The sequence below is a fragment of the Talpa europaea genome (genome assembly GCF_964194135.1).
Source record: "Talpa europaea genome assembly, chromosome: 5".
NCBI lineage: Eukaryota > Metazoa > Chordata > Mammalia > Eulipotyphla > Talpidae > Talpa > Talpa europaea.
The window spans coordinates 106,611,991-106,625,826 of record NC_140071.1 but is presented as its reverse complement, the minus strand read 5'-3'; the positions used below and the strand labels follow the sequence as shown (position 1 = coordinate 106,625,826).

The 13,836-nt window shown below is 34.0% G+C and overlaps 1 protein-coding gene across 10 annotated transcripts in view; it reads right to left on the bottom strand.

Annotated features, from left to right (window-relative positions):
* The window catches only part of EPHA5 (EPH receptor A5), a gene marked incomplete at both ends in the record, with an annotated part of 318,509 nt that overhangs the window by 232,545 nt on the left and 72,128 nt on the right, over positions 1-13,836 (bottom strand). For all 10 annotated transcript variants that reach the window (XM_084234099.1, XM_084234102.1, XM_084234101.1 and 7 more), the window contains one exon: positions 9,189-9,852. In XM_084234099.1, the coding sequence (XP_084090225.1) occupies positions 9,189-9,852 (664 nt within the window). The remainder of the gene's footprint in view (positions 1-9,188; positions 9,853-13,836) is intronic.

The following is a 13,836-nucleotide window of genomic DNA, read 5'->3' as shown; positions in this document are numbered from 1 at the left end:
TTTTTTTTTTTTCTGGTGCTTGATTTCTCCTATTTTACAAATAATGTGAGTTTATGATAATAGTAAAGAATTGATAATAAACAGGTAATTCCTAAGTCAAGATGCAAGTCTCAGAAATTAAAAAAGTTAAACAATATTATTAGATTTAATACAATCAATATCAAAACACTAGGAGGAGATTAATATATAATTAATGCACAATCATTTAGAAACAACATAGTGCAATATTTCCACAGATATTCAGGGTGTTAGAATAACCAAATTTCTGTTCTTGTTCTTATGTTGCTACCGGGTACAACTTCACCTGTACCTCAGTTTCTTAATCTGCAGAAAAAAGAACACTCACTTCTAGAGTCTTCAATAACAGTATTTCTCAAACCTGAATGTATATGAAAAAACATCAAGATTTTAGATTGCTAAAAAGTAGATTGTGAGTCAGTTTTGCAGGGATAGCACTTGAGATATTGCACTTCTAAATAGTTCACAGGTCGTGCAGAATTTGCTAATCCATGTACCACTCCTGAAATAAGTAGTCTTTATATGTATTTACTGTCAGGCTTTGCAGAAACATACTGTAATAGTTACCATTTCATGTATGAGGAAAATTGGGTTCAATCTGGTTTTGTATTTGGATACAGTTGCACATTTAGCAAATGGAAAAGTGAGATTTGAACTAGGGGCTGCCACATCACCTAAAGAGCAGTATCCTGAATATACGAGTACAAAATCTCTTGGTGATTTCAAAAATCAATTTTAAGGTATGGTGTCTACTTCATTCCCTAATATTTACACTTATTTGGCTTAACTTGTTGCTATTAAGAATGAGAGCATAATTAAAAAAATATATTAAAAACCAAAGACAATGAAAAAAAAAAGGAATCTGAGAAAAGAAACTGAGAGGTCTGTTGAATCACACTCGGTTTTTCAGCATTAAATTTCTACTTACACACAACTTTTCCTATGAGAGCTACACTGATTTATATTATCAGATTTATGAAAGTCTTTTGCTGCTGTCTGTATAATAAGAAAAGATGAAAATAGTGAAACAAAAGGATGATGTTTTGGTTCCCTAGCACATTTAAATGTAATGGAGTTTAAATCAGTTCTGAATATAACAATTAAAATATGGCCCTTGTGAGATCTTTATCATTAAACTATTTTGGACAATTATCTTTCTAAATTAATTTAATAAAAAGATACTACCCAGTGCATCTTATGTTAATAAATGTTTATTATCAAGAGGTGATACAATGTGAGTCACTTGAACGTAAATATAATCATTAATTCTCCATTCATATGGTTTATGGTGGAGCTAATATCAAAATTCATTTGTACATTAAAAATATGCAAAGTGTCATCAACATAATAAAACATCCTAGAGACCTACCCAAAATAGATATTTACAAAGCAAGTATTCTTGTTACTGTAAATATCGATATAGCATTTATCACAGTCATTCCAAACTAATGTACTTAATATATGAGAGGGAAAAAATGGCTCCACTTTCACAAATAGTGACCTTCTTTTATGAATGATAATTTAGTGAAAATCAAGATTAAAAGTTCCATTTAGGGGGGCCTCCCTTCGTGGTGCAGTGGTTGAGCGCTGGGCTGCGAAGCTGCCCGCAGCCTTTGCAGCAGCTGTTCTATCCCCGGCCACTGGGGGTCCCACATGGCATGGCAGACCTCTCCTGCCGCCTGCTCCTCCCCTCAGCAGTGTATTTCGTTGGTCTGCCTGTTCTGTTTCCCTCTGGCTCTGATGAATTCCCTCACCCTCCTGTGCTTCTGACTCTACTCAGTGCTTATATAAATAAATAAATCTTTTAAAAAAAAAGTTCATTTAGGGCCTCCCTGGTGGCGCAGGGGTTTAAGTCTCAGCACTATGAAGCTATTCTCAGCCACTGCAACACAAGTTCAATCCCTGACCAGTGAGCTAACCCACATGGTATAGTAAACCTCTCCTGTCACCCACGGCTCTCCTCAGAAGTGTATTTCAGTCTATCCACCTGTTTTGCTCCCCACTCTGTCTCTAGTTAATTCTCCCACACACACACCCCCACCTCCCCGCACTTTTGGCCTACATCCCAGCTCTTGTATGCATAAATAAATAAATCTTTAAAAAATATTTATCTAAGAGGATGGCAGGGTATTTGATTCTTATATTTCTTTCTTGTATTGTCAAATCTCCTTTTTTACTACTCACTTGTAGCAAAAAAAAATGTACATTTGCAAACTATTTTTGTACTAATGAACATTAAGATCTTTAAAAAAACTTTCATTATTTCAGTAGGTACAATAAAAATCCACCAATACCACTCATAACTAAACTGAAATGTTTCTTATTTAGCAAGCACGAATTTGACCATAGGAATTATCAGGAATTATCTATCCTTAAAATAGTATGGTGTGTGTGTGTGTGTGTGTATGTGTGTGTGTATGTGTGTGTGTGTATATATATATATATATATATATATATATATATATTTATGAGCAGTCTCTTTTGGCAGGTAATTTCAGGAATTAGCAGCTCTTTCATTACTCAAACATGCAAATACATTTTTACAGTATAATTTTAGAAAAAAACAACATTTGTACAAGTTGATTATATGATAAATGTCTGCACTGAAAACCTCCTTTGCCTGTTAAGTTTTTCCCTATAACATTTGCATAACTTTTTAAAAATCTACATCTAAGTTAAGCATCATCTTTTCAAGGAAACATTTCTGACTATCCCATCTAAAATTGCACTTACACACTGCCATTAACTTTTTCATCAACTATAATTGTATATTTATATCCCTATATGTCCATATTCCTAGGATGCAGGAATTGTATAGAATGAACAGAGTCTAGTACAATAATAACTTAAAGAATGAATGACAATATCTAACCAGAGAGAAAATCTTTGTAAAGGAGGTTCTACTGTGTTTATACAGTTTTGATCACCCAATAAATAAAATTATAGGGTTATGCTTTGATATATGATATTGTACTAAAAATACACAATCTAGTTTGATATAACTAGAGAATTTTCAAACCTGAATTTCTTTGCATATTACAAAAGGCAAACACATATTCCTATAAATGTATTTTATTTTTAAAGAGAAATATACAAAATAGCTAATCTTCATTAAGTACATTGTGCTAGACTTTGCTATAAATATTTTTTATATAATGTCTCATAAGATTGCTATGACAAAGAGATGAAGAAAGCAAGGGATAGATTCAATTACTTGCACAGGGATATAAAGCTGATAAATGGAAGAGGGAGGATTTAAATTCAGGCACTCTGGGTTCAAATCTGTGTGCATAAACTACCAGACTGTGCTGTCTCTCGTAAGCAGCATTATTTTCCACCATACTCAAGTTAAATTTGTCACATTTCAACATGTACATCTCCTTGTTTTGCAGAATTTTAAGAAAAAAATTCACCTTTGCAAAAGTAACTAGTGTATAAACAGAGTCAGATTTAGTAGTATATCTGTTTATTTGGGGAAATGATTTTGCCACAGGGTACACTTGGCAATATATGGAAGCATTTTTAACTATCAAAATAGGGAGTGAAGTGTTCTTGTGCATCTTGTGGATTAGAGGTCAAAGACACTACTAATTGCCCTGCAACAAATGGGACCACCCCCTCCCCCAACAACAATAAAAAATTATCTGATCCAAAATATCAATATTATTGATGTTTAGAAACCTGGATTTGGGGGAAGGGTGGGAGTTCAGAGTAAATAAAACTAATTCAAAATATTCAAGGGAGGGACTTAAAGGAAAAAAAATCTATTTCATTCTTCTCTTGTGGAATATCTACAAAAGGACAAAAAGATTTAACTGTCCTAGTAGAGATTCTCAGCAGCAGGATGGGGACGGACACACACACACACACTTCACTGATATGCTTCACTCCCATTATGTCTACCCTCTGTTAAAATTGTGAAATCAAAATTAGTTTCCTTTTGTTGCATAAAAGGGCATACCAAATAGAACCAAAAGTGCAAACCCTTTGATGTTTTTGGTAATATGCCTAATTAAAAATAACTAGGCTCTCCAATGCATAATTACACGAACACCTAATAGACTGTATTTCCAGCCAATTTTGTTTCAAACATAAATATGCAACAGAAGTATGAATGATCGACATACTACTCCCTGCAGTATCTGTAACTGTTTCTGAATCAAGGCTCTTTCTTGAGCTTAGTATTTTCACTACATTTTCCTTGCTGTGCAATCATCTCCCAGTTGGACAATTAATAAGTGCTTTTTCTCCACAGCCCTTGGCGTGTGACCCCCCCCCCACCCTGCTTACCCTGTATTTTAGCATGCACTATATACCTTCTTTGCTCTGACTGGTTTTGGCAGTGACCCACAATCTAAATCTCTTTCCTCCATTTGATATAAGTGAAACTATAATTATCTAGGGGTAATTTCAAATTACTACTTCATTCCACTAGCAACTGATGAAGATTAGTGGTCTTGCCTTGCATCTGAGTAAGTCAGCAACATAATCACAAGAGAACTCAGCAGGCAACATTTGATTCATGTGAACTCAATTACTTCTGTCAAACACATTCACTTCAATAAAAAGCAGAAACTTCCAAAATGTGTTTTTGCTAACAATTTTGCACTCAAAAATTTTTTTCACATGACTCTTAAGGGAGAAAAATAGCATGAATTTCATCAGAAATAATAATAAATAACACATTGGGAAACATACTTGTATAAATGGATTTAATACATTATTAGTTTCTGAAAATAAAGAACATTTCAAGGAAATAAATTTGTATACTTAAAGCAGCTTATTATACTTCAGGTATATAAGTTAAGCTTAGAAAAACAAATGTACTCTGTATTTCAATACAACAGAAACCAGAGTATTATGTTACCTACTTAAAGCCAGATTATTAGGGTAAAGGTAGCCAATTTTTCTTAAAAGAAGTTAAATGGAGGCATGAAGATGACAGATCACTGATTGCTAAAAAGAACATGGATACCTGAATCACTTCCTGGTTGTATTCTGGGCTGAAGCCATATGATAGGAAGCTGTCCAGTGTCCTTAATCCTTAAGGTTTAATGTCTAAGGCCTTTGGGTAAACTAATCTTGCCCTGCACATATATCAGGTCACAATAACATCATCTGACAGCAGCTACTAAGTTACCTTCCAGCACAGATTCAGCAAATATTAACATATGACAGTCATTATAAATTTCCTCAAATTTTAACCTTTTTAATAGTTACATATTAATTAAATCCTAACATATTTTGAAATTAAATATAAGTATCTAGCAGTATCTAATAAGGTTATACTGGGAACACATTTTAGTACGTAATGTTTTGCAATCTACAAAAATCACTAAGATTGCCTCAGTAATAGTCAATACATCTATATGCCAATCACATATAACTTAGTATCTGGAACTGCAAAATTTGGCTTATGAATTTCAGGACTAAGATTAATTTAAAAGATATTTGTAGGGCCTCCCCGGTGGTGCAGCGGTAGACCGCTGGGTTGTGAAGCTGCCGCAGCCTCTGCAGCGCCGGTTTGATCCCCGGCTGCTCCCCAGCCACTGGAGGAGGGTCCCACATGGCGCGCAGAACCTCTCCTGCCGCCAGCTGCTCCCCTCAGCAGTGTACTTCAGTCCTTCTGCCTGCTCTGCTCCCTGCTCTGGCTCTGGTGAATTCTCTCACCCTCCCCCACTTCTGACTGTACCCAGTGCTTATATAAATAAATACAAATTAAAAATAAAATAAAAAAATAAAAATAAAAGATATTTGTAATTTTGTGACTTAGTAGATTTTATATTAATTTAAAAACAGTATTCTTTTATGCTTTTGTCCATTATACTTCCTCTTGAATTTATTTTCTCTACCTCTTGCCTTTTGACTTCTTTCTTATTTCTTAAGGTAACATACACCACACCTGCCATTAAGAAATATGTAGTCTAATGGGAGTGGGAAGAATCATTAATCAAGTAGCAAATTAGCAAATAGTTGTAAAAGCATAACTCTAAATGGTTCTAGGAAGGAAAGACATGTAAATGATAGAGAAGCCTAACTTACTCTTGAAGGGGTGGGGCAGCTTTACTGAGGATCAGGTGTTGCAGCATAGAGCTGAAGGATTAATGTAGGTTATTCAGACATAAAAGCAGTACAAGAAAGTTGCAGGGGAAAGCATCATAGAGAACAAATGGTGAAAATGAGCAAATTGCCTGTGAAACACGGAAAGAAAGCAGTGTGGCTGGTTCCTAGAGAAGGGAAGAAGGGAGGATGCACAGGTTAAGTTATGTCTGGAGACACAATGGGGACAAAACCAGGGAAGACTTTAGGCTTCTGTAGTAACCCTGTCTTAAAGGAAACCACTTGAGTATTTAAAGTGTGTGTGTGTGAATGTATGTGTATGTGCGTGTGTGTGTGTCTGTGGGAAGAGGGGGGAAAAGAAGGAGGAAGATAGTTATATAAAACAACCAGATCTGTATTATTATAAAAGTGACACATTCACATTGTTCAAAAAGCAAAACTCTATATGAAGTTTACAATATATTTGGAAATAAAGTTCCAATAAGATCTGTTTACAGATTGGAAGAGAAAGGAAAGAAAAAGTGGATGATTTGAAGTGATAGTTGGTGGTAATTTCTATGAATACTTTGGGGTTTTTGTTGTTGTTTATAAAGATTTATTTATGCATACAAGAACTGGGGTACAGGCCAGAGATGTGGGGGGTGAGAGGATTTACCAGAGACAGAGTGGGGAATAGAACAGGCAGACTGACTGAAATATACTGCTGAGGGCAGCAGCAGGAGAGTCAGGAGAGGTCTGCTGAGCCATGTGGGTTGCTCCCTGGCCAGGGATCGAACTTGCACTTCAGTGGCTGTGGATAGCTTCATAGGTTGCATCTTAACCCCTTGCACCACCAGGGAGGCCCAACAATGAATACTTTGTGATAGATTGGAACCAGAGTGTGAGTAAGAAGAAGATGTCAAGAACGTTTCCTAAATTTCTGGTTGATCAAGAAAAATTCTAAAACATCAGTTTCCATTTAAAAGTATTGGAAAAGCATGTTAAGATCGTAGAATGAATTCTAGTCATGGAATTTTAAATGGAACACTTACATATACATTGATATCTGCAGATACATGTTATATAGAGATAAAATATGCCTGGGGAGTATCTATAAAGCTGTAATTCTCCAAAACAAACCACAGATGTAGTCTTTCATTCAGTAATTTAGTCCAAGTTGTTTATATGGTCATCAAGTGCTATGTAGTCCACAGCCTTTAAGATTCTACATTTGTTTCCCCTATCTCCTAATTAAAACAAAATACAATTTAGTGAAGTTTCTGAACTGTAGACCCTCAAGTCCATTTCACTGTCTCTCAGTTCTCTACTCTTTAATTATAGAGAACAGTATGAGAAGAAAAAATAAGATAGTCATAAAAAGCCTATACTAAGAAATGTTCTATATTTTTCACAAGATGTTTTCATGATAAACACCCACAGAACATTTTCATTTCATCAACAATGTCAAAAAAATGTATCCTCTGTGAACCTAGATGAAAACAAAGGTCACTGTATCCTAAAGTGACCGCATATCATTTTCTTAAATGATATAACCAAACTATTAAAATAGATTGTTTTATACCACAATAAATACATTTTTAGAAATAACAAGGTTTACACTGCAAATATTTTAGGGGGAAAAACTGAAATTCATTCAAAAGATTATATTAACTCCTGCTTCTGATTCAATAATTACATCTATTCTCACCTTACGTCAAGACTGTTCGAAAACAAAAGCTAAGTTAATATTAGAATTCTTTAAATAAAATTCTTAATAGAATATGGCTCATTTCCCTGACAAAACTAAAAGGAATCCCAAAATAAAATTTGATTTAAGAAAGTTATAGAGTTAAAAATTACATGGAAAAACAATTATAGTCTTAATCTTAGATGGTACTATGGAGATCCAAAATATGAAGTGCGGCTAAAAAAAGATATTTAAACAAAGTACAGTGTCTTTGTACCAAGAAAGAAATAGCAAAGTCATGCCTATTTACAGGTATTTTCCCTAGTTTTGTTTCTGATCTATAATCAATCTAAAGTCCAAGCCACACAAACTTGGATAAGTTTGATTCACATTATATAGTGGATTTGGAAAAAAAAAAATGCAGCTGAAACAACCAGGGGAGTTTAGGAGATTTCTTGCATTTGGTTTTGTTCTCAGTTAATACACACTGTCTCTTATTACCTATGTAGTATGTGCATACCATGGTGAAAATAAGTTCAGGTTCACAGAGAATAATACAATTTTTTCAGGGAAAAGTGTTTTTCATATACTGTTATTCTGTTCACCATAAAGTACATCCTGTTTTAAAATACCTATTGATAAATATCCAAGTTTAAAAGGGCAACTCACCACACTGTGGGCAAAATGAGGATATTTTCAAATGAGGAGGGAAGCATGCATGATCAAGTTTCAATTTAAAAGAAAAATTAAAACAGAAAAAAAAAATCTCCTAATGCAAATTGGTTTGAAATGACCTTTTTGTATTGGCTTCATTTCCAAACAGTTATTTTCTTGGGCACTACTTACTATGCATTTAAAATTGACCTGTAAATTTTAAAAAGAAAGCATGTAGTAGTAATTATATTTAAACAACACAGTAAACTAAATCATTTCGGCTTATAAATATTTTTTTATAGAGTTCATATTGTTGAACTTATTTTTGAAGAATTTTTAAAAGGAAGTTAAAAGTATGCCAAAACAAATCTCATCTAAGATTTGCATTCAAATTTTATATAGCAAGTGAAGAGTAGAAAATAACTTCATGGAGATAAAAAAGCAGCAGAGTAAGAGACAATAAGCATACAGGGTTACATACAAAGAAACTAATCTCTTGGTTTGGGCTGTTCAAATATAAAACTTCTTAAAGCAAAACGAATATAAAATATTACACTGCAAGTAAGACGCTCTGAGTATTAATTATGTATATCCAATAAAAATTACATTAAATCTTTCATCGTTGCCAGAAATTTTTAAATTCTGGGAAGCGAGAAATCAAACTTGAAGAGAAATAATCTCCATAAATTAGCAAACTAAAAGGTCATTTGCTCATAATCATTGGAGAAAATGCATATACATGATCCAACTCAAGCAGACGGCCCCTGCAGATCAGGAGGCAAACCCTTACCTTGACAGGTGCCATTTTTCTCTTCATATCCTGCCTTGCACATGCATTTCCCAATGGGCACCAGCCACTCCCCTTCAGCGCTGCAGTGCATTTTGGGTGGTTCATCTGTCACAGAATGGTTGACACAGGAACCTGACACTTCAAGCAACTGTGAAGAATCAGCTCCAGTGATTGTGTCAGGGAAGATAGCCAAGTGTCGTACCACAGAAGGGCATTTTTTATAGTACACACGCACAGAGACCAAAGCAATGCAAGCACCCACATCTTGAAAAGCAAGATAAAATCCTTTTTTGCTGAGAGGCCCAACATCTCTGACCTCTGTATTCAGTTTCATGACACGGTCACCGAGATCAAGTTCTGTAAAGCTTTCATCGGCAGCAATGGTATCAATTTTGATGTACTGATTTTCCTTGATATTTCTCCCATTTTCAGCATCTGACTCAAAATAATACATGTTAAAGGTTTCCTTACAGGTCCCCAGTCCTCCAGGAAGGCTATTGCAATCCCGCAGTGTAAACTTGAGTTCTATGAAAATTCTGGAAGCACCTTCGTTGGATATCCAACTGGTCAAAAGCCAGTTATTCTGATTCTGTTCCATAACTTTGCATACTTGGTATGTGTGGATAGGGGCATAATTTTCATCAACTTCACCAATCTCTTCCCACTGTATAATATAAAACAAGAGATAAAAAATCAACAAAATAGAAAATAACCAGCAAAAATAGTAAAAAAAAAATAATTCAGATATATAGTAGTCTTCATATATAGTTTTAGGAGAGGAAACTATGTAGCAAGAATTTAAAACTGTATCTTTTTAAATTAAGCTAATTAATATTATTTATTATCTCAAAAGTACACAAAGGTGAGCGCATCTGAACATCATTTTTTAAAAAAAAACATAAAACATGTGAGAATAAAAGTAAAACTCAATGCAGTTAAGATAAAACAGTGAAAGGAAAATATGTATATTTTGAAAAATGTTAAGTATATAAACTAACAGTAGATAATGTTTTAGAAAAAAGAAGTATTTTTTAAAAGACAATGAGGGAAAAAGCAGTATATATGGAAAAGAATAGAATAAAATGACATGTTAGTCCATACATATTTAGTTCTGGCATGGAACAAATAACAAATCAGTGTAATAAAATAGAAAGAAATTCATTTTAGTTTACAATTAATAATAGATCTTTATTATATGCACTAATCTTTCCAGCAATCTTTGCAAATTGGAGGGCTAAATGCTTATGCACAGAGGTATCCACAAATGTAACCCTAAAGATAGGCATAAAATAGAGACAAAAATTAGAAATTAATAATATGGAGAGTCTTATCATTTTGAGTACTGAATTCTTGGAGATCCTGCAATGAATTAATTATTTCTTATCAATATATTATTTTATATATAATGACCTCAAGATTTCTGAGATGTAGAAAAATCACTTATGATTTGTCTTCCAAAATATTGTTTGGTTGAAGCGTTACAAAGTTATCTCTTACCTAGCAAAATATTCCAGTTTTGAGAATTTCAGGATACCATTATCACTTTAGGAACAGTATAGAACCAACTTTTTATTCTTCAGAAAGATGTTAAGAAACTTAAATTTCTTAAATCTGTACAGAATCTGTGTTATAAAATTATATGTTTTTTTAATCTTTTTAAATGGTGCTGAAAAACATAGTGAAACTATACGGACCTTCAATAAATCTAGAATAAGACTTCAGACACTTAGTACTATAGATAATAAACTTAATAAGATCTCATTTCCTTCCACGTGATATTAAGAGCATTATTTCTTGATTCTATTCAACAAAGATGTGAAAAATGTGGAGTCACAAGGGATGCACATAAATTAAATCATATAACTCAGATGGGCTCTTTCAAAATTCTAGCTGCCATCAAAAGTCAGTAAAAGGTGCTAATGAGGGGAAACTGCTGAGTTCTTTAAACTCACAAGAGAGAGAGACATCAAGATTTTATCTTTCCTAACAATTTTCACATTAGCTTTTTTTTTTTTTTAATAGAGGCATGTTTTTCATTTATTTATTTATTTTGTTTGTTTGTTTTGTTTATACATGCACTGGGTACAGTCAGAAGCGTGGGAGGGTGAGAGAATTCACCAGAGCCAGAGCGGGGAGCAGAGCAGGCAGAAGGACCGAAGTACACTGCTGAGGGGAGCAGCGGGCGGCAGGAGAGGTCTGCGCGCCATGTGGGACCCTCCTCTGGTGGCCGGGGAGCAGCCGGGGATCGAACCGGCGCTGCAGCCGCGGGCAGCTTCGCAACCCAGCGCTCAACCGCTGCGCCACCTGGGAGACCCCACATTAGCTTTTATATAAGACTTAGTACTTTCATTTAAGCTCACTTGTGTTCTCTCTCAAAATGTATATAATTTCTGCTTCACGTCTGGTTTCTAAACCAACCACTATTTCAGCTACTCACATTTTCTTCCTGAAGCAATCTGAATATCAGTCTCTTTATTATAAATGGTTCCTGAATGTCATGATTAATATTTCATGCAGAGGATAACCTCAACTAACCAAATGAAAACAATAAAGAATGATCAACTACTGTAAAAATATTAATTAAATATATATTATTTGAATTGGTAAAGTGGAAAATAGCTTCAAAAAAGCTCTTTAAAAAATAAAATCAAAATGCTACATTATCTCTGTTTTCGATTTCTTTTATAACTGTCCTCTAATAAAAAACAAAAACAGATTTCAACTCCCTGGTCTTAAATCATTTATAGAAGACATATTTCTGCATCATTTATTCCAAAAAACCACACTAGCCCATAAAAGGATTTGGAATAGCAGCCTCTTCCAAGATTATAAGGCAAGTAATTCACAGTCTTTATGCATAGTCCAAGGTACCACAAATATTATTAAAACTGCAAGCCAAGCAGCACTTGACAAGACAGCTTAATAGTTACTGCTTCAGGTGATAATTTCAAAGTATATGCATAAGCATCTTACTTCTCTGAATATTCTCAATTAAGAAGTGAAAAACTGTAATTTTCCTTGATGCTTGACTCTATCATGGTGGGTTTTATTTATTTTTCTTTCAAGTGTCCAAAATATAAAAGGAGGCCCACATCTTTTTCTGATGAATGCATAGATAGATTTTAATTTAAATAATTATGGCCATAAGCTATTGAGAACATCAAAGATGTAATATACACAAATTTCCCAGAAATATCGATTCCTATTTAGACAAATACACTAAGAAACAGACGAAAATATTTCATTTACTTTAGATCAACTAGCTGAAATAAATGTTCAATTATTCCAAGTTTTCTTTCTTTTCAATATCAAGAATGCATCTTGCTGTTCTCAATAGATGTTACACATGAAGAAGAAACAAGAGGAGGAAACAAGAGGATGGAGAGAAAGTAACATTCAATTTAGACAGACTAGAACCTCCCCTTATATTACATTTCCAAATATACATAGGAATCAAGTGAACAGAATTTACCTTTTCAAGTTACCAGGGAGTACCTACTGTCTAGTTTCATTTTCGTGATTTTATTTCTATTTACCTTGTTTCTACATGGAAATTGATCTATTCAGGTTAAAATACAGTGTCAAGAAAAGTTATAGAAGAGGGGCCTCCCTGGTGGTGCAAGGGGTTAAGTCTCAGCACTATGAAGCAATCTGTAGCCACTACCCAACGAGTAGGATCCCTGGCCGGGGAGCTAACCCACATGGCACAGCAGACCTCTCCTTTATCACCGGTTGCTCCCCTCAGCAGTGTATTTCAGTAGATAGAACTGCTGCTATTCCAAATCCTTTTAATGGCTAGTGTGGTCTTTTGGAATAGATGATGCAGAAATATGTCTTCTATAAATGATTTAGGACCAGGGATTTGAAATCTGTTTTTATTTTTTATTAGAGGACAGTTATATAGAGCCTGTTCTGCTCCCCACGCTGTGAATCCTCTTACCCCTGCAACCCTAGCACCTCTACACCCAGCTCTGTATACATAAATAAATAAATCTTAAAAAAAAAAAGTTACAGAAGAGGCCTGAATAGAAATACTTGACTGGTTTTGTATAGAGAAAAGACCACCAACCAGATCCACAGTTTTCATTCTGGCTCTTACAATATGGAATATTGTAATTATTATGAGTTAGTTTTGCATTTAACCTGTGGAACTATTTTCATTAGCACTATATTTTTCCAATTAAAACTAGCAAATTAGCTTAAATATATTATTTTTGAGCATGATATGTATTAAAATATTAATTTTATATTTCACTCACTAGCCTTCTACACTATTCTATACAGATGAAGGTCCAGGAGATAGCATATCAGTTAGTGGCATTATACCTTAATTTACATTTCAGGGAAATAATATTAGGAAGATCTTTGTGATTTATTTAGAACAGTGATATAAAAATATAGCTAGAAATAAACTGCCTGAAGTCTTCCTCTGAAGGGATCAAAGCATAATTATTTAACAGAACCTTTTTTAGAATATAAATGTTTCTTTGAATGTTTTTTAATCATCTATTATCTTTCATTAGCACATATTTTATACAATGCCTTTGAAATGCTCCAAAGAAATTTTATCCTCCCCATTTTATTCAAAATATTTCAGTTGTTGCTTATTTAATGATTTTCTCTGTGTGCACACATGCTTTCTTTCTTT